The sequence below is a fragment of the Silurus aristotelis genome (genome assembly GCF_946808225.1).
Source record: "Silurus aristotelis genome assembly, chromosome: 3".
Lineage (NCBI taxonomy): Eukaryota > Metazoa > Chordata > Actinopteri > Siluriformes > Siluridae > Silurus > Silurus aristotelis.
The window spans coordinates 26060733-26082313 of record NC_139576.1 but is presented as its reverse complement, the minus strand read 5'-3'; the positions used below and the strand labels follow the sequence as shown (position 1 = coordinate 26082313).

The 21581-nt window shown below is 36.7% G+C and overlaps 1 protein-coding gene and 1 long non-coding RNA gene across 42 annotated transcripts in view; both read left to right on the top strand.

The window, feature by feature from the left end:
* Window positions 1-21581, top strand: part of tns1b (tensin 1b) — a 232885-nt gene that overhangs the window by 132978 nt on the left and 78326 nt on the right. For all 41 annotated transcript variants that reach the window (XM_083537438.1, XM_083537447.1, XM_083537442.1 and 38 more), the window contains one exon: window positions 13664-13702. In XM_083537438.1, the coding sequence (XP_083393564.1) occupies window positions 13664-13702 (39 nt within the window). The remainder of the gene's footprint in view (window positions 1-13663; window positions 13703-21581) is intronic.
* Window positions 501-5479, top strand: LOC310723986. Its single transcript, XR_014532878.1, has 2 exons — window positions 501-2886; window positions 2924-5479. It is a non-coding gene; the product is annotated as an uncharacterized lncRNA (long non-coding RNA).

Below are 21581 nucleotides of genomic sequence, written 5' to 3'. Positions count from 1 at the left end.
AGCAATTGTATTTCTTCTGAGATAGAGAGAGAGAGAGAGAGAGAGAGAGAGAGAAAGAAAGAGAGAGAGAGAGAGAGAGAGAGAGAGAGAGAGAGAGAGAGAGAGAGAGAGAGAGATTCCCATTCACACTTCTGACTGTTAAATTGTTCTGAAACTCATTTCAAAATGTCCCCACCAACACCAATTAACATATACTCTATGTTGAGCATCTACATATTCCAGTCCCAGTGCAAACTGCTTCTTTAGAAATAATAGAAGCAATGGCTGAAACATTAAAACAACCTTGAAATTATTAAATAGCTACATTAATTTATAAGCCTTGAAATTATAAAATAATCACATTAATATAAACATTAAACCTGGAACTACACACACATTTTCTGCCTTAATTAAATGAGTAAATTCTCATCCACAAATCTGCCTTGGTCCCTACCTGCACCCCACCTTGACCCTAAATCCCTTTATATGCTGAAATACACACACTCATCATACTCAAACCGTGACCGGTTCTTCATCCCTTGCTTTCAAACATGGGAAACACATCACATGTTTTTGGCCATTGCTTGTCTTGCAATTATGGCTAATTAAGATGAAATTTAGGGAGGGGGAAAAGCTGTAGAATTTGTGCTGGAGCACATTTATCAAAAATCCTAATCTGAAATGGAGAGAAGGTGATGCATCATTTTCTCATAAGGGTGGCTTTCTGACTCACTTCATTTGATTGCTGTGCTACTTAAAGCATGTTTGCACTCCTTTTCTCCATTGCTGTTGCTTAGCTTTTCTAGTAGAGCCTTTATTGTTCTCCTCTCCATCTCTTAGCATCTCCAGATGGTTTTGAATGGCCAAAAGAAACACAAACCAGTTTGTACCGCTTTAATCATACCATAGTTTGCTGTGAGCATGGGAAAGCTGAACATCCACTGGCTCAGGTCCAAAGATGGACTTAAATGTTGGCGTTGTGTCGAAGATTTCTCTTGACCAGCTGTATCCATGCATTGCACAGCAACCATGCATGTCATAACACATACCCTCATGCAATAAAACGTCACCAATCTGCTGGCTGGGGGGAGTAGATAACACTATGTATGAGGTATGTAGAGAAAGAGATATTCTTATAAAGGCCATCTTTTATGGGACCTGATTTTAGGTTGTGACCGGATATAAGCTGTTGAGAAAATCTAAATAATAGCCACTTGAGATTTTAATCAGAATATATCATCAGAATGTAATCTGTGATGACAGGATGGTTGTGTTTTTGATGGTGTTTATTGTTTTACAACAATCAATGATAATGCACATTTGTGTTTTTCTCTCTGATTTTTCATTGTGTTTATGAGAAATTGAATAGAAAGGATGCAGAAATCATGAGACATTGGCAAAGTTTAGAGAAGTTTTGAAGTCTTATCTGTGATTCAAGAGCTGTGAGGTCATCATAAAAACACATAAAACATAGACAGTATAGCAGAATTGCCTTTTACATGTACCGTGGTGAATTTTGTTTGATAAATGTATGTTTAGAAATGGCCCATTATGAAAGTTCACGGTTCATTTCGCCCCATTACAGAGAGATGTATTCAGTGACACTATCTAAGATGCCAGTGAAACACAAATTATAAACAGGTGGAACTGAAAGTAAGCTGATGTGAAACTAATTGTAGGTCATTGTGCAAGTGTGTAGTTTGCGCTGGTTGTGTTGATGTCAATTTGATTGTTTGAATGTTCTGCAACCTTGTTTACATTCCTGTGCCACGTTTCAGCACAACTTACTAGAATTTGGCTATGGTTGCACACTATAATTAGAGAATGGATTTTTATGATCGAACCATTTTACTCTTATTTAGAGGTAAAAGGTCCTAAAAATGTTCATAGTAAAGATTATTGCTGCTCTCCAGCCTCCATCGTTACATATTTGTTACTTTACTTATTTGAAGCTGCTAAATCATTTTGGTTTTATTATGCTTTGTGTGAAGTTTTTGTTGGCTGATTGACTCCACTTGAGTCTTCTGCATGGTTAGGCCCTCATTACTTGGTCCTATCCCTCTCCAGATACATCTGTTTGTCCAAAGAAATTTGGTGTGCCTTTATCCAGCCATGCTGAGAAAAAAACCTTAAAGTTGTTCACATTTCTAAGTGACATGTTCATACTTTGAGCCAACTGATAAAGTAGAGAAAAGACAGCTGAAAAATTTCAGTATCCTGCAGAGGCAGAGGCGGAGGGTGAGGAGTATTTCATGGGCAAAGGTCGCACTTTTACAAGGTCGCAGTAAATTAACAGGACCTCTTCAGAGGTGATAAGGCATCACTCAGTTTTGCTCCTATCACTGGAGGGAGGTGAGGAAGGAAGGCCTTCTAGTAAATGTGTAAAGGGCCAGGATGAGTTGCTGGTAGAGGCAGGAATATATGCCACAGACATTCCTGCGCAGGAGAAGGTGTTGGGAGGAAAATGTGTGATTTAAGAGTGTCTTCACGGCTCTGTTCCTACTCAACCACATAAGTTTCTTTGCTGTTTGAATGCAAACCACCACCATCTGGGCCAATGGTTTATGGCTGCAGTTTGGTAGAAAGGCACGGAACAAAATCTGTCATTGATGAAGTGCTATACGGATGAAGAGGCATGAAAGCAGAGAGATACAAATTGCAAACATGGGCAGAAACATAATTGGAAATTCTCTTGGAATATAGAATGGGTTTTCTGCACAATATAGGGGGGACAAGAAAAGATAGTGACTTTGTTACTTCCTTACAGAGAACTATATTATACGATACGTTGAAAAATGGCTCTGCAACTTAGGATTTGTGTAAAGTAAGTGTACTTTGATAAGATGGACGCATAGCCATTAAGGCAGAGTGTCTGGCATATCTCTTATGTACAAGTGTAAAATAATGGTGCTTTTGGCTTGCAAATTTCGGGCTGTGCCCATAGCCTTGATCATCTTATAGCCTATATATTTAGTTAGTCCCATTACTAATATCGAACAGATGGGTTTGCAGCACAATTCAATTCCAGAGAGGTTAAAGACAGCCTTAGAGAGATATGAAATATCAGGTCTATACTTTTATATATTAGCTCTACCCTGCCCATATAGCCATTTCATTAAGGCAAATGGATTAGGATTTGCTTTTGTGCTGAACATTTCCAAAATTGGCCTTACATCAGCTTCAGAGGCTTGGCAACCTTAAACAATGTTAAGGGTGCCAGAGGAAGTCATTTAGGGGTAGGATTAGTGAAAACATCCTGAATTTAATTTTGGGCCCGTTTTATACACAGTCTGCCAATTTGGCTCAAAGAGAGGGAATGGTGGTCCATGGTGTGCTTCTATTTTATGGGAAGAAATGCTTATACTGATAAAAAAAAAAAAAAATAATAATAAAAAACGCTTATTAAAAGAAGCAGCATTAATCATATAAAAATTCTAATGGTCTGTGTCACAGCCTAAACATTGTGGTCTTCAAACCCCATACAATCCAAGATCCGTAATGTCACGACTGTTTTTTCTTTTGACAATGGGTAACAAACAATCGAAGAGAATCACTAGTTCTCTTTTTACAGACAGTGGCAATTGCTTGACTGAATCTTCCATAGACTACCAAGACTATCAGTAAAAATGACATTATGCGACTTGACACTGGCTGATTTTTTAAAAAATCGAATATGAAATCAGCCAGAATGGTTAGTCTTAAATGGATTATAGAAAAGTGGTCAAGCTGGAAACAAATAAAATGATCTTTTCCAACTTCTTGGTTTCCATGGTCCTCCAGCATGATGAGGGGCTTACTTTTGAAGCCGATTGGACCACTGCCCCCAGTAATTAGCCAGACATTCCAGTTGAGTGGTCTGCCTGTATTGTCAGATCTCATAATCCAGCCTTCTTACACTCTTCAATGGTTTACCACCAGTAAAATGTGACGTCACATTAGCACAAATTGACTTTGCAGACAAGGAAACTGGTAACAACATCTGCCAAAATTGTTTACATAAACTTATATAATGTCTTATCACACTGGTGTGATAAAAGCATAGAAATGTCAAACAGCCAGACATTACTGATTGATTTTGTTCTGCCAGTCAGACCTCACTTAGCTTGCATGAATGTAAGCAGTGTAGATACTCTTTTTTCCCCTCATAGCTCAATTTGTCATCTCTCGGTGGTGGCTATGTATTTCAATGGCTTCCATATGTTTTGTGGGAAGGTTCAATCAGAGATGGTCGATCACAGGCTATTACTCTGAGAGGAGTGCTATCGTTTGGTCTTTCATTGCTCACCACATCGACATTTATTCCTGTTTTACTTCCCACTGGCTGGACGTGACTCAGTTTTTGTTGACTTCATGACAGTTTCCTTTCTGTGCTGTTTTCCGTCCTGCGGAAGACCCTTTAAATACAGTTAAATACAGTTTATTGTCATGAGAATTAGAGCCAAGCTAAGAGGGCTTCTGCACGCTAATAGTTCTGGTGCAATGTTGCTGTTCTGTCCTGGATTGATCGATGATGTGCACACTGGGCTTGTTTTCACTGATTTTTGCAGAGCAGGACTGTTGGTCGCGGGGCAGTTTGTGCAGTCATGTTCCTCTGAAGGATTTAGAGACGGTGTATCAGTGAGCACGTGCAACACACGATGTCACTCCCTGCATTGCTGAACAAAATATACAACATTTTCCTTGCAATGATAGACAAGGAGGAGGTGAAGGGTGGGTTTGGGGTGCATAGGAATGGGAGGCAGGGAAAGAGTTCTACAGTGCCCCAATAGCCCCAAAGCACAGACTCCACCCTATTCTAAACTCAGAGTGCATCAAGCTCTTATCAGACGTCGCGTCTCTGTGGAATGTTTATATGAAGCAGGCCTATTTTGGAGAATTCAGCTTAGAGCTTGTTTGCATTTGAATTTGATTTATGGCCCTGGCAGTTAAATAATGGCAGGAAAACCATACAACCTTAGGGAGGCCTGCGCAAAGGAAACTGTTGTTCTAACCCAAATTGTAAAAGTTTCTTGTTGGACTGAAAAGTTGTTGTTTTAAATTCTTACTAAGCATCGATCACTGTGTAAAATTGTTATTCCTGTGCACCATGCATTTACAGAGAATCCTTGATTGTTTGATGTAACATGTAATCCAATCCTCTTTCTCAATGTTTTTTCATTCCAAGGGAGAACTCTTTTTAATTTTCTTTCTGTTTAAGGCGTGTATGCCATTCATAATGAGTATTGATTTGTTCTAGCAAAGTTGTTTTTGATAACTTATCTAAATGGCAAAAGCCTCCATAAGTGAAGTGCAAGTCCTCACCAGCCCATTAAGGGTTTTCTCCTGCTCATAATTCTTCCACTCCAAAGAACTAAATGCCACTTTGACTGGCTGACACTCCTGTCTTGCCTCAACCTGCCACTCCCGCCTGTCAGTGCACACACAAATGTAAGGTGGTCAGTCTTTTGTAAGGCTTGGAAATGTTAGGAGTAAAGCAGTACATTATATGAGACAAAAAAAATGGATTTGACATGTACTTAGAGCTGAGTGACCTCACTTGTACTATTTTAAAGAGCGTTTGGGTTTCACCAATTGTTCTTCAATCTCTTTTTTGAATACAAACCAAACCATTTATAGCCTCAATCCACATTCTATTGCTAAAGAGTGTGTTTTGTTATCGAATGTGTCCCCCAGTTGCCATATTTCATAGGATACCTTGTGAAACTGACATCTGAAACCTACTTGTTTACTATTTTTCAGTCCTGTGGCTATACCTGGTGATTTGTGAACAGCACATTGAAAGTTTTTCAGTTATTTATCCAGTCTCAAACTGGAACACAGAAGCATGTGAACACAAAAGTAGTGATAGCCAAGTACATTGCAGAAAAAGGTATTTGATTGGAATCAGTCAATTTGTTAGGTAGCTGTTTTAGACCTGGTGTTTTTTTTTACCGAATTATACACTTTTTTCATATATTTATATCATTAAGTCATACTATTTCCAGATACATCATCTATTAAAGATTAAAAATACATATTAATGTCCTTCATGGTAGTACTTCCCCAACAACAGTGCACTTTGGTGCCTTTATTTTTTGTTAGTGCATGAACGAACAAGTCTAACCTTAATCTTGGACTGTTATAGTGTTAATTTGTTAACTTTTTAATGTCAAGATTTTGCATACTGTGCCCTTGGTTGGTTTGTTACCCAACTTTAAAGACAGTAGGCATAGTTTAAATAGATTTTCACTAATAATCATACTGCTGATCAATGTTTGACTTTTGCTATGGGCGTATGTTATGAGCTATCTTCTGAAAGAAATTATCAAAACAAACAAAAAAAGGAGGGGGGGGGGGGTGTTTTCTTTAAATCAATTTTGTCATTTATTTATTTGGTTTTTGTTTGAGGAGAATATGATAAAAACAAAATATTTTCAAACACCACGTAATCATATCTTTTTTTTTTTTTTTTTTTTTTGGAATCTGGACATCATCTTTTTCTTAACCTAGTTTCATATTAGATGATAAATAACAGATGTTCTACACCAAGACAATACAAAACAAATGACTGAACATAAATGAACATATTGCCTAGAAACCATCATGCCAGTAAAATGCTTTATTTTTGTCTTTTTTTTTTTTGTCTTTACTTAAATGAATAAATACACTAATAAATATATACAAAAAACTGTGTTCAAAAACATGTTGGCTCGAAACATATTGAGGAGGCTGTTGCTTCATATTTTTTTTTACTGATGAATATGAGTGGGGTAAACAAGTGGGAGAGGAACAGGAGGAGGGTTGTACTGTCAGTCAAGAAGGCAGATTTTTGGATGAGTCTCCATCAGCGTCCCAAGGATATTATTTATTCACAAAAATGTCTTTTTTTATTCCCTCTGGCTCTCACTACCTTACCTGTGTTTGGATGATCGTTCTGTTTTTGGTTAAGGAAAGTGGATGTGATTTGGACTCTGAATATTGGCAAAAGCACCTTTCAGCAATAGCGTGCCAGACACATGGATTATTTCAGCTTGGATAAACATGAAAGTCTGCATAAAAAAGACTGTGTGTTTATGCAAGTGTGGAGAGCTAAGATCTAAGAAACATAGTCATCTCATAGAACATGTTTCTATTGTCTGCCATAGCTTGGCCTCAACAGAGGTTTCATGACTTAAGGGGACAACTTAAGGGGACACCTAATGGAGAAAAAAAACACACGCACACTTACCTGAGCTGGCTGAGGGTGAGATGGTAAATATTTGGAGATAAGACAGCGTTTTTTTCTTAGAGCAAGAACTAGAGAAACTATAGTGTACTACACATTGTTTTTTTTAAATAGAAGTTCTCATTGTGCCATGGATCTTGGTTTAATTTAGTTAACATAAGCATGTAAGGAATGCCAAAACATAATTACCCCTTATTATAGTACACTCATTTGTACACTCTGATAGTATCAAACATGTGCTTCCACCCTCTTTTTTTCCTTCACAAAAAGAATACAGAGGCTTTGTTTTGCAGTGCAAGGCAGCCAAGAGGATTACAAAGTTTTGGTTCAGCATTTCCCTTTTACACACTTAAAAAAAAATATTCATCCTATCCACTTGATTGGTCAACTGACAGATATGCAAAAGCAAAGCAACTTGTTTTGTGCACAGTAGCAACCAATATTTTTTATTTCCACCATTTACAGGTAATTTATTTTTTGACGGATGGGGGGTTGGGGAGAGGTTTTGGGAGAACTGGGCAATATGGAACTAATTAGAGTCTTAGATAGACATGTAATTAATGTGATTTGGAAAATATGTACCCTGGGCTTGACCTTAACACATGCAGCTCAGAGTTGAAACCAAATTGAAGAGAGGATACTGAAGGAAGCATGTCAGCAGTTTTGGGGGAGATCTGTGTTCTCATGAAGACTCTGATTAGCCCTTAAGCCATAGGCACATAATAAAGATAAATGCTTTCAGAGCTCTCAGGGGTGCTGTCAGGGACATGAACTAGCCAGCCTTCTCCAGGCTTCAGTTAGGTGGGAAGAGAGAGAGAGAGAGAGAGAGAGAGAGAGAGAGAGAGAGAGAGAGAGAGAGAGAGAGAGATGGGGAGAAATTTTTGTTTGATGGTAAGATAATAATTCAGTATAAAAATAAACCAATAAATATCTACATTGTTTCTACCCTTGTAATTGGCTTCTCACTGACTCAGATATACCCCATAAACCATGAGCATGAGCTTTTCTTTTGTTGTGTGTAAAAATTACCCACGTTTTATACCAATGCACAGTAAGTCTGGAGTGTGAACATTGCTGTGGTTGCCCAATGATAGGTCCATGGTTGGCCATTAATGTGTAACATAGTTCATCATAGTTCCTTCTGGGTTTCACGTGTGCTTGAAAAACTCAGAGTGCTGCTTATAAACATGGTTCTGCATTATAGAGACACAGAGATACTTTGCTGGAATGTAAAAAGTTGTCTAGAATTTCAATAATGTGTGTGGGTGCAACTCACCACTGAATGAATCCATCCATGTCTTGTTTTGACACAGGGGAATGAGCAGGGGTTAAAGATATGCATGCTTATTTTTTGAGCCTTACAGTATAATAGCATTTTTTTTATTCATCTACAAAACTTCATATATATATATGCTTAATCATGGTCAGAGTTGTAGTAGATCCAGAATACTGAAACTGAGGCAGGAACACACCAACTACTCCATCATCATACGTGCACTACAACACTTTTATCTGTGTAGAATTTGTGCAACTTGATGTTCCTGGTCATATTAAATAGATATCTTCAAATCTGTACAAAGTTCTACTATCTCAAAAGGTTTGTGAATTATGTAAAATATAAAATTAGAATTAGTTTTTTTGTGACTTATAACTAACATACCGAGTTGATCAGTTTGAAGAATGTGCCAAGGCTCCAACAGAGACACTTTAAAAGTTCTGGGATTTTCTTCTTTCAGTCTTCAGCCAGAACTCTTTCCCAGAACTTAATCGGTGATCTTCCATTGGCTCAAGACATGATATCAGTCCCAACAGCACAGTACATTTCCACACTGTACCCACATCATACAAGATTAGTTTGGCTAATTTGGAAACAGATATGGGTTGCATGTCACTTTGAGATTACTTTAAAAGGAAGAAGAAAATAGGGCCTTCAACGTACCCAGAAGGTTTCTATAGTCTCATAAGAGGTTACTTGGGAGGAATAGATATTAGGACCAAGAGGAGGTGTTGGAATGACTCAGGTGGAGGAGCTGTCAGCGCTGTGGACCCGAGAGCAGATCTGAGCCAGGTGATGGAATTTCAGATTTAGATATCTCAGATTGGCAAATGATTGTATGCTAAACACAGTGTTTGTTAGTGTCTGTTAAAGAATCCCAAGTAAGTGCTGTGTTGGGCTTAGGTTTGTCTTTGGCATATTCACCTTTGGGGGAACCCTTAACGTTTCCATGTTAATGTTTACCACTTACTGTAGCAAGATAGAGTGTTCTCAGTTGAGTCCATTATGGAAGAGAACAATCCTACTGTAAATGCAACTTTTGCACACATCTTTATTTTGAATGTACCTCATGTTGTCTGTTTGATGTTCCTCAGCGATATCTGGGTTTCACCCACCTAAACATAAAAAAACTAAATTTGAATGAATAAACAACTCTAAATTGCCCCTAAGTGTGAATGTGTGTGTGTGTGTGTGTGTGTGTGTGTGTGTGTGTGTGTGTGTGTGTGTGTGTGTGTGAATGTGTGAATGTGTGTGTGTGTGTGTGTGTGTGGCCACTGACAGACTGCTATTCCATCCAGGATATATTGAATGTATCACGATGAATCCATTGTGTAACTGGATTTGATGTTACATGAGCATGTGCATTGTGCTTACAAATCAGGACTTGTGGAGAAAGATCAGCTTGAGGCAAGATTGAAGAACATAGAAAATGCAGTAATGCCTCTACCTAAGGTTTATGGAGCGTTATTGAATTGTTTAAAAAGAGAGATTATGTTTAATGCATGAAAATTTAAATTGCAGAGATAATCGTTTAGAAGCTTATTTAGTTGCGAAATGTCTGCGGTGTGTATGTAATGATAGGGTGTGATGACAGGAAATTAGTGGTACTTTACCTAGGCACAATATGTCCAAAATATGTACATGTTCTCAAGGGACAATACTATAAAACATTTCACTTGGATATACTTTATTGTAGTCAATGTGCAGCTTGTATAGCAGTACATATTTACTGTCCTCTAGGTACAGCTATTATTGTCTAAATGACTGGTAACAAAAGTGAGTACACCCTAAGTGAACATGTCAAACCTGTGTCAATATATTGTGTTAGCACCATTGTTATCTAGCACTGCATTAATCCTCATGGGCATGGAATTCACCAAAACTGCACGGGTTGTTGCAGGGATCCTCTTCCACTCCTCCATAATGACATCATAGAGCTACTGGATGTTAGACAAATGACACTTCTACACCTTTCGCTTGAGGACACCCCACAGGTGCTTAATAGGGTTTAGGTCCTGAGATATACTTGACCACACCATCACCTTCAGCTTCCTTAGCAAGGCAGTTGTCTTCTTGGTGGTGTGTTTGGGGTCGATATTATGTTGGAAAACTGCCATCCAAGTTTCTAAAGGGAGAGCATTATGTTCCACTTCAGAATGTCACAGTATATGTTGGAATCCATGTTTCCCTAAATGAACTGCAGCTCCCCAGTACCAGCAGCACTAATGCAGCCCCAAAACATGATGCTACCACCATGATGGATGACTGTATTTAAAACACAATTTTGTTGGTACTCCTCACCAGGGTGTTGTCATACATCCTGAAGACCATCTAAACCAAAAAAGTTTATATTAGTCTCTTGGGCAGGTTGTCTTGAGCAAACTGTTTGTGGGCTTTCTTGTGAGCCAGCTTCAGAAGAGGCTTCCTTCTAGAAAGACCATGCAGTGTAGCAGTGTGCAGCATAGAGTCTGAGCACTGACAAGCAGACATTCTGCTTCATGCATTTTTGAAGCAGCTTCTGCACCTGACACACAGCACGAGGACTCAACTTTTATGATCATCCCTTGCAAGGTTTGTTCCAAGTGAAACTAGTCTTGGAAAACCTCTGTATGACCCTGGTCACTGTACTGTACCTTAGTTTTAGGGTGTTACTGATCTTATAGCCTTTACCATCTTTGTGGAGAGCAACAATTCTAATTCCCAAATCCTCAGAGAGTTCTTTGCCATGAGATGCCATGGTGAGCATCTAGTGGTCAGTATGAGAGAATTGTACTCAAAGCACCAAATTGTAATTGCTCTAATACAAGATACAGAAATTTGTATGGTCCTATCAAGCGAACAAAAAACATGAACATGATGAATAGGACACATGACTTTGCATGGTTACACAACGTACAGCTGTTATTACTTGGGGTGAACCTTTGTTGCCAGTTATTTAGACAATAATGGCTGTATGTTCAGTTACTTTCAGAGGATCAGATAATCTGTACAGATATACAAGCTGCACATTTACTTCTTTAAAATATAAAGTTATAAATAAATATTATAGTAAAGTTATATATAAAATATATATTTAAAATATAAAGTTATAAATAAATTGTCCTTTGAGAATATATATTAAAATGGTTGCTGAAATGTGGGGGTGTAGTCACATTTTGTTGACTACACCCCCAGGTACTGTATATATATATTATATATACAGTACAGACCAAAAGTTTATATATATTATATATACAGTACAGACCAAAAGTTTGGACACACCTGCTCATTCAAAGAGTTTTCTTTATTTTCATGACTATGAAAATTGTAGAGTCACACTGAAGGCATCAAAACTATGAATTAACACATGTGGAATTATATACATAACAAAAAAGTGTGAAACAACTGAAAATATGTCATATTGTAGGTTCTTCAATGTAGGCATCAAGAGAATGCCAAGAGTGTGCAAAGCAGTAATCTAAGCAAAAGGTGGCTACTTTGAAGAACCTAGAATATGACATTTTTCAGTTGTTTCACACTTTTTTGTTATGTATAAAATTCCACATGTGTTAATTCATAGTTTTGATGCCTTCAGTGTGAATCTACAATTTTCATAGTCATGAAAATAAAGAAAACTCTTTGAATGAGAAGGTGTGTCCAAACTTTTGGTCTGTACTGTATATATATATATATATATATATATATATATATATATATATATATATATATATATATATATATACATACAAAATATTCCTATTTTGACACTTTCACTTATCTAATATCGAAAAATACGTCTCTCTTCTTTTTCATTTCCTGTAGTTTATAGTTGCTTTGACCATTGTGTTTTTATGGTTCTTTTAGATATATTGAAACTTTGTTGAGCTAGAGATTGATATTGTTTATGTATTTCACACACCCACATTCTCAGCTGAAATAACATGTTTCGGTAGGAAATATTTTTACTCCTCATTCTCAGCCTGTTTCTCCTGGAGCCATTTACGTTCAAAACATCCTGTTGGTGTTCTAAAATGAAACATCCAATCCCAACTTAATAATAGTTTAAATAATGCAGCTGTCAAACTAAAATCTTAAACAACTGAAGCTTATTTGGATCCATTATGTAAAGTAATCCAATTTCACTCACTCACTTTTCTTTTTTTTTTTTAATCCAACAAAATAAAAGCAGACTGATATGAATAGTCTTCCAGCATAGTTGTTTTTGGATTTGTGAGTCAATGTATCCAGTTAAGGCTTTGAAAGAGAATGGGGTAGTTTGTTTATGCTCTTTGTCCTCAGTTGATACCTGATCTTAGATCAGAGGTACATACCTAAGAAACTAGATCTCATATAATCAGAACACGGTGCATGCGAAGATCTTGTGGGGATCTTGATTAATCTTGTTCAGACTGCACCCAAGAGGACTGTGAAAAATGTACAGGAAATTTAATCTTAAAAGCATTAACTAAAAGGTACATGAGTGTAGGTGTATGGACATTTTATAGAGATATATTCTTACATGCTATGAAGTGCCCTTAAGGACAGCGTTTATCTGCGTTGTTTTCATTGGGTATATGGGTAAACTTGTTGGAATGTGCAAGTGCGTGGATGGGATTACATAAGTACAATTCAACCCTGGCTGCTTTTGTTTACCCTCTTTGTCCTGAGTCGTAACCTCGTCCCTTGAATGACGTGGACAGATGTTATTTCGTGTGAACTGAAGCGGCTGCTATGTGCATCCTGTTTGGGTTCATCTTAATATCCAGATCTGTTACCATATAGTTCATCTTCATGTTGTATTTACAGTCAGGCTCTCCTGCTGTTTATGGTGCACAATGGTCATTTGTTCATCGGAGGCACACAGGCTGATGATGATATTAGCCAGAGCACTAATCTTATTACAGTCAGCCGATCATGAGCTCATGCGAACACTAATCGCTTTTAAACCACACTGACTTCCCCCTTTAAACAACACTGACTTCCCAATCTCCTTTGCAAAATAAAGAAAGATCTGGAACTGAAACAGAGGATCTTTTTTTTTTTTTTTTACATGATTATGAATTGGATTATGGTGTACATTCTTTCTTTTCCAGTGTGTCCAGAATCTCAGTCTCATGTTTCATAGCTGTTTTCAGACATACAGAAGTATAAGATGTTTCATTCAATGCTGTAATTTATTGTACAATATCAACGTCTAAACACACTGTTTTTCTATTATATTGCAGGTTTCAGCCTCATGTGTTCCCACTGCTAACTATGAGCTGGTAAGATGATCTTTGTTATCATTGCAGCCTTATTTTTTCTATTTCTATTTTTTTTTTTCTTTTAATGAGAAATGGCATCAATAAGTCACATAGATACGAATAGATTATCTTTGCTGGAAATTAGAAAGAAACAATTCATATTCCTGAATGGGTTTCAGAAGTTAAATCCGAAGGTAAGGTCAGATAAGCCTGTGGGGTTACGGAAGATAAACTGTATTTTAGAGATCTTACCCTTTTTTGGCCAAAAGTTTGTATTTAGAACAGAGGTGCCCAAATGTTTTCCTATATATGGTCAAAAATCTAACTTGATTGAGGGCTGTGGGCCAAAAGAAATGTAGCATTATACCAAACCGTACAGTATTATATTAAAATGAAAGTTGCCATGGTTTTCCTCATTAATGATTTAATGATTCTTTGAAAAAAAAAATTGATAAATACAAAGCATTACACTGTAATTAGCTTAAATAATGCAGCTTTACTTTTAAAGTTTTAAAGTTTAGAAAAACTTACAAATAGTACAATGTAAACGTAGAATTTTACCAATAAAGCCATATGCTTGTAATATCAGTAAACGACACTGTATATATTATATATATTGTCTACTTTTCAATGTTATTAAATATTAAATGGTAAATGATGATGTAGCTTTTTTTTTCATCTTTTCATATATGGCATGCGGGGCCAAGTCACCATGGGCCAACTCTGTCCTGCAGGCCCTAGTTTGGGCATCTCTGATCTAGAATATTATATATATATATATATATATATATATATATATATATATATATATATATATATATATATATATATATATATATATATATATAATATAATATAATATTTTTTTTTTTTTTTCTTTTTTCCCCTTGCTTGCACTGCTTAGGCATCTTTGGCAGTATTGTTTTTACCTCTGGCAGCATTGTCCTTACTGAACCTTACATTTTCTGCACTTCAATAAATCTTGAGTTGTTCTCTGGCTTCTTAGAATAAAAGTTGTTTTCACATAAACCAAACTTATTACATCTTTCCCAATGTCAAAGAGATATGCCGCTTGTTATTTGTACCTATTACAGTTCAGAGAAAGGTGTTTTGAACAAAATATATCACTGGAATGCAGGACATTGTCTACCTGCCCAGAGAAGCAGTTCTCTCAGGCACTAAATGCAGACATTCAGACTGTTTATGGACCATTTAATAAAAAAATCACGAGTGTTACTCCAGCATAAAAAATAAAAAAAAACTGAAGAAAATTGTGCTTCTGAAAAAGCTTCACAATGTAATAGCTAAACCAACATTTATATTAATGCAGATGAATCTTAACCTTAACACAATATGAGTATTAAATAGATAGATAGATAGATAGATAGATAGATAGATAGATAGATAGATAGATAGATAGATAGATAGATAGATAGATAGATAGATAGATAGATAGATACAGTGAATAAATATAAAGGCTATTACAGTGCAGAGATGTGTGGACATTCAGGAGTAGAGTGAATAAATATAAAGGCGTACAGTAAATAAATGTAAAGGTTCAGAAATGGTTCTGAGGCTATGGCATTGAAGAGGAATGTGCAGAAGTGAATGGACTATATACAATCTGTTTCTTTTTATTTTACTTTTATTAGAGTGAACATACAGTTCTATTTGGTCAGTTCTATTGGATCAGATTTTTTGGTCATCCTTGTGTTAGTGGATGTTACAAAATATGGAAATGTACGGTTATCCTTTAAAAAAAACAAAAAACAAATGGTAAGGGAATCATTCTCTAAAGCTTGCAGTTTCAAAAAACAACATTTATCCCAATAGTACATTGTCTACACCTGCTCTAAAAAAGGCTTCTTGCAGCTCTTAGTAAAAAAAAAAAAAATTATAGAAATGTTTATGCAGCGAATACTATGTATTCACAACCCTGCTTAATCAGATGTCTGAAGGTTTTTCAGTAGTGTCTAGTACACCGTCTATTTCGAATAGATTTTATTAAAGTTAAGGACTTTTTTTATTAATAGTCTTATGTTTAATAAAATGTATAAAAAATATTTAATTATGTGTAAACGGAATATATTTGCAAATTTTGGCAGGCGTCTCCTTTTGCTGTCAAATGTACTAAGATGCTAAATAAAAGCAAAAGAGTGTTTATAATTAAAATTGTAAAAACATTCATGTTTCTTTAAATAATGTCAGTATTGTGTTAATTTGATGCCCTCTTCTGGAAAGAAAACATGGCCATTATAGGAAGGACAAGGAGGCCAAACTTACACTTCTCTACACTTATTGTTTACAAAAAACAAACAAACAAAAAAGATCTTTAAAAGGTAAATGCTTTGCAAAATTTAAATGGTGTTTTCTTTGTGAAAAAGCCCCCAAAAACTTTTCCTATTGCTAAATGAGTAAATTCAGTGAGTTACAGTGCTGTAGTTACATATCGGGTATGAATACTGACAAGGACAATTTCAGTATTACTGTAAGTTCTTACTATGCATGCTTAACACTGAGTAAGACCCAATAGTCCTAAAAAAATAATACAATGTGAGTGGAATCAGAAGGGAGAGGGCAGTTTTGCTGGCTGGTTTTACCTCCTTGTTTGGTGAATTCCTGAATGCTGAGGGGTTGGATGAGTTTGATCCTGTATGGTGCTGTGATTTTACGCACACCTAAACACACATTTAGAACATTTAGTCAGAATGCTTTAAATGAAAAAAGATGACAGTGGTTTCAGTTCAGTTAGGAAAATTCAGACATGGCTAGAAGACAGCTGGCTTTATTTGAAGCACTGTCATGCTGATGGCAATGATGGTGTTGTGTTTGCCATCATCAAGAGCATGTTCAGGACGTGCTGTGGTGTACGCTGGCATGCTCACGCTGCCAGACTGCATTCCACAGATGTTCTCTCATATTGGCCAGCTCTTCCTTTTAAAAACCAGGATGCTGCGTTTGACGAGAAAAGAGAAAAAGTCAGCGAGATAAAGATGGTGTGAGGCATAGAGGACCACTGTTGATCCGATTATTTTCTATGACATATATCACCATCACCCATGTTCATTTTTATGTTCAAGGGTTGTATGTGCTGCATTAAAGAACTGGCATCACAACCAAAAAATATTATTGGCCACCAGAGCCAGCACATTGTTTTCAAATGACTTGGTTTCTAAAGATGGGCAAGTTCTTTCAATTAGGAAAATGTTTATAGCATACTTGCATGCTGTGCCCCACTTAGATTTTGTGTACAGCATCGAGCCAAGCAGCTCTTTATGTGTTTTTTTGTTTTTTTTTCATCTCAGCATCATTTTTGTGTCCTTGTGCATGTTATTACTTCAGACTGACACTGCCAGAAAGATACACATATACAAATGTGGATTGACGACATTCCACTTACTTCATCTCCTATGCTTAGCATTTTCGACCAAAACAGTGAGATTTGGGATTCCTTTAATATACACAAAGAAATGGTTAGTTCATGATGTCATTTCATAAACAGTTACATGAAACCGATGTGTAGATGTGCACAGAATGTAGATAACTTCCCATAAAATGTATGCAAATCAAAAAATGGCAGGGCAACCTTATTTTCCTGACAGTTAGTTGGCATGTTGTGCCAAAACCCCAATAGACTAAGCTATGGTTTAAATGGTAATTTGTGGGTGGTTTGAACAGATCCTTTGACCAGAGCTTTTGTGACCAGCCACCATTTCATGCTCTGATCAAGCTTCGAAAAAATGTAGGAATAAATGTGGTAACTGTATCTCCCATAACAGGTCTCCCATAGATGTGTATGGTTTGTAATACACTCATGCACACAACCATATGGAGACAGACGCAAACGTATTTGCACACTGTCTGTTCCTGATTCGTTCGAGAGTGCTGTTGGCCATAATAGGCCAGAAGAGAACGAGACGCATTCCACTAGCTTAGTGACAGTAAACAGGCCGTCATTTCGCTCCACTGGTCCACCAGAGTGTATATATATGTCTGTGTGTGCGTGTGTTTGTGTATGTTTGAATTTCAGACCCTTGAGAGACTCTGTCTTTCTCCGTCTCTCACACAAACTGTATAAGCCCCTTAGTGGAAGGTCCACTGTGACGTCCAGACTCTGTTGGGAGAATCAACACAAGGTCAGAGGGCAATTTGGGATGCTTCCATTTGCTGGTTCTCACAGCAGCTGATTCTTCACTGGGATGGTTGAATTCTTTCCACTGAGCTCTCATGAGACTTGCAACCTCCCCTGTTTACATGTAGGAAAGATGCCCGCTTTCACCTGCCCCTATGAAAACCACAAGTTCAGATGCTCTTTATTATTCTTTCTGAAAATAGAATGGCAAGTAAATTTTGTTAAATATTAGTTGTGGATTGATTGTCTGTATTGGGTTATCATGATTGGGCAAAAATATTATACCTGAACTCTAAAGACATTTTTGAATTTCGTTGAATCATTGGCATTTAGAAAATTCTAGAAAGCAACGGAGATCAGTATAATGTTGTATGTTTAATTGGTTTTAAATTTTTAGATTTATTTGTTCTGATAACAATTTAAAATTGTACATGCATGCACATGAATTGCTTAAAAAAAAGGTTAAGCAAGCAGTTTACTATTAAACCTTAACAATATTCTGACCATCTGTTCCTGATGTAAATTAAATGTCCAGTAATATTTCCTATAACACTAGCTTACACTCTTTTTTTTTGCTGTCCTTAGAGGAGACCAAAAGGAGACTAGCCAATGTCTATTTTCTTATATATTAAATGTTCCAGATTCAGCTGTGCTGGCCTGAGCCCTGTGTAAATCACATTGCCGAGCAGATAAGTAGAATAACATGTCCTTTTTAGGCGTTCAATGTGGGACACTTTTACAGGAAACTCTCGCCGGCCAGATCAAGCAGCTGTCTGCTTTCTCATCCAGCTCGTGTGCACAGGTTTCAGATATTTCCCTGTTCTAAATGATTATGTTTTTTTTTTTTTTTTTTTTTTCAGTGATAAACAACATACCCCACTTCTAAAATTTTCGCTAACTTTTTGGCAAGCTGTAAGGAATAAAAAAAAGTACTCTCCAGTAGGAGGCACTGGACTATATCAAGAGTTTTTCTGTGATGTTAGATTTCTCCCATATCCCTCTCCCTTTAGAATATTTGACCATTTCCTGCAGATTGGATCAGTTTTAAACTGAGTAAGCCTGTGTGACTAAGTGCGTACTCACTCTGGAAAAAGAGCAGTTTTTTTCTACTAATCATTCATCAGACAAATATATCTACAGTATATTCATGGAGTGCTGTGGTTTGAGGAATTTTCATTGGAACATAAATCCATTCCCTCATGCATTCACATGAAAGGGATTAAAATATCTATGTGGTTCCTACACTACAGAGTTAAAAACAGTATATGAAATAGGAAGTGTATGGTTCAAAATTAAACCAAAATGAACTGTAATAAAATGTTCGATCCCACGGAACTGCTGGATTCTGATCTGGTCCGGATGCATGCTTTGGTAAGAGCAACTCTGACAGTAATTGCTTGCTGTAATTCAAATCCCGAATTTATAATTTTTTTTATAGTAACAGATGACCCATGGAGACTTGTGGACATTCAAAATACTCTACGCCTAATAATAACCATATTATAAGCAAAACCTTTTAGGTTAATAAAAATGTATACTCAATAATATGGGTATGCTTTCTGGGAAAAGGGTTTATTTTAATGTTTTTGTAGGGGTAACTAGCATTATAACAGTCTCAGGTAATGGGGTAGTCATGAGGTTGTATATATTTTGCTAAAATATATCAAATGCTTTAGGAAACCAATGTTATAGGGAAAACAATAAAGCCAGGCAAAAAAAACCCAACAACAACAGTTTATTTAGAGATTGTGGGCTACATAAGGAGAAGAGGAAAGGAGTCAGAGAAACCTGAGCGTACACCCAGTATTTACTCTTTGCAAGCCTAAACAGAGCTGATCAAATGTGATGGAGAATATGAACTTGGATCACATTATAATGAGGCAGACTAAGATGATCCCATTTAAAGAAATATGCATGGCTATGCATGACATGAATATGCATGAACTCTGCATTTGCGAATACAATGCATAGAATGTACAACATCTTTTTATATAATAATTCTACAAAAATAACAACATGATATAATGAATATTACAGGAAATGCTGTTTTATCAAAATAACCAATATGCATGGTGTGATGAAGCCGAACACAACACAAAGTTACCAGATCAGTGTTGATTATTCTCGAGTAATGAGACACATTTTTTTTTTTTACTTTTAGAGCACAGCAATTAGTCAACAATTTGCTAACAGTCTGCATGGAATATAGTGCTTTAAACCCATTTACAGATATATTTTACACTGTGGAACATCAGCAAATCAAGTTAATTTTCAGTTATACATAGTCACTCCTTTTGTCTTTTTCTCTTGAAGATGGCATACACTCTTAAATACTGAATGGGCTGTGGACTGTACAAAACAAACTTTCCCATGGTTTTTAAATGAGCACTGTTAAGTCTTATTTTAGCTCCAGGCTATTTTAAAGGAGCCTCTGTTCATTGTTTTTGTTCCCTCCATTTAGAAAACTCCCAGTACCATTTTATTTTTTTCATTCTTCTAACTGAAGTGGGCTATAATTTGAGTTTCTCGAATAATTTACAGAAGTGGTAAACCCATGTGATAAGTACAGAGCCAGATTAGAGGCTAAGCGACTGTACACTCTACTACTCTCATGGAGGTAAAAGGAAGGAGTTGAAGAATAGCACTGCAGACGCCTGCAAGCTGGGCACCATGTGTCTTAGCTGTGGTTTTTGTTGAATTGCAGGTGAAAGTGCATCATGGAAGAGGCAGTGGCTTGCAACAAACCACCCAAACAGTCATTGTGCAACAGACTGTCTGGAAATGTGAGTTCAGCTTGAGGATTGGCTAATGTATGATGAGGGTAATCAAATGTAGACAGTCAAAAGGCCACAAGTAGTACATTTGATTTAAACTCTACTGCCGCTTCTTTCTTAGTCTCATTTGTTTGGCCTGATTAAAACACATTATAAAAAAATGGTCAGAGAGTGTCTGAATGAAGTGATCTTGGGCCAGTCATAAACAAGGTTTTAGCAACACACTGAACACATTTAATTGAGTTAAACACTGACCTCACTAATGCTCTTGTGGCTAAATAAACACAAATGCTCACAGGCACTTTTCAAAATCCAGTGGAAAGCCTTCCCAGAAGAATGGAAGCTACAGAATTATAACAGAATGGGATGTTCAGCAAACACTCCTTGCAGGTTCAAGTTCATGTTTATTTTTATAGTATTTTCACAATGGACATTGTCTCAAAGCAGCTTTACAGAATTTAAGAAGTAAAATGAATTAGGTGTATTTATCTCTGATGAGCCACCTTGGGTGACTGTGGCAAGGGTAAACTCCCTAGATGTTATGAGTAAGAAACCTTCAGAGGAACCATACTCAAAATATCAAAAGTGATTATAAATCTTAAAACAATACAAAACAGTGGAAAGTGAGAACTTCTATGAGTACTGGAGTGTGTGATTATGAGTAATGTCCTTTCTACAGTCTTATACAGTCAGTGGACGTTGTGGAACCAGGAGCTACTGGAGCAACTCATAAAATAGTTTAAAATTTGAGATCATCATAGATCCAACACTGGCTCCTCCATGCCAAAGCCTTTAAAAGCAAGCAGCATGTTCTGTTGATACATGCTGCTAAACAAACTGTAGTTGTAGCTCAGCAAAAACGTCTCTTGGTTACGTATGTAAGCCTGGTTCCCTGAGTTAACGAGAGGCTGCTTAAAAAATGTTTTAGGAATGCTTCTGCGTGACCACACTCATTACGTGTGTTATCTGTCCAACGGAAAGACGCAACACCACC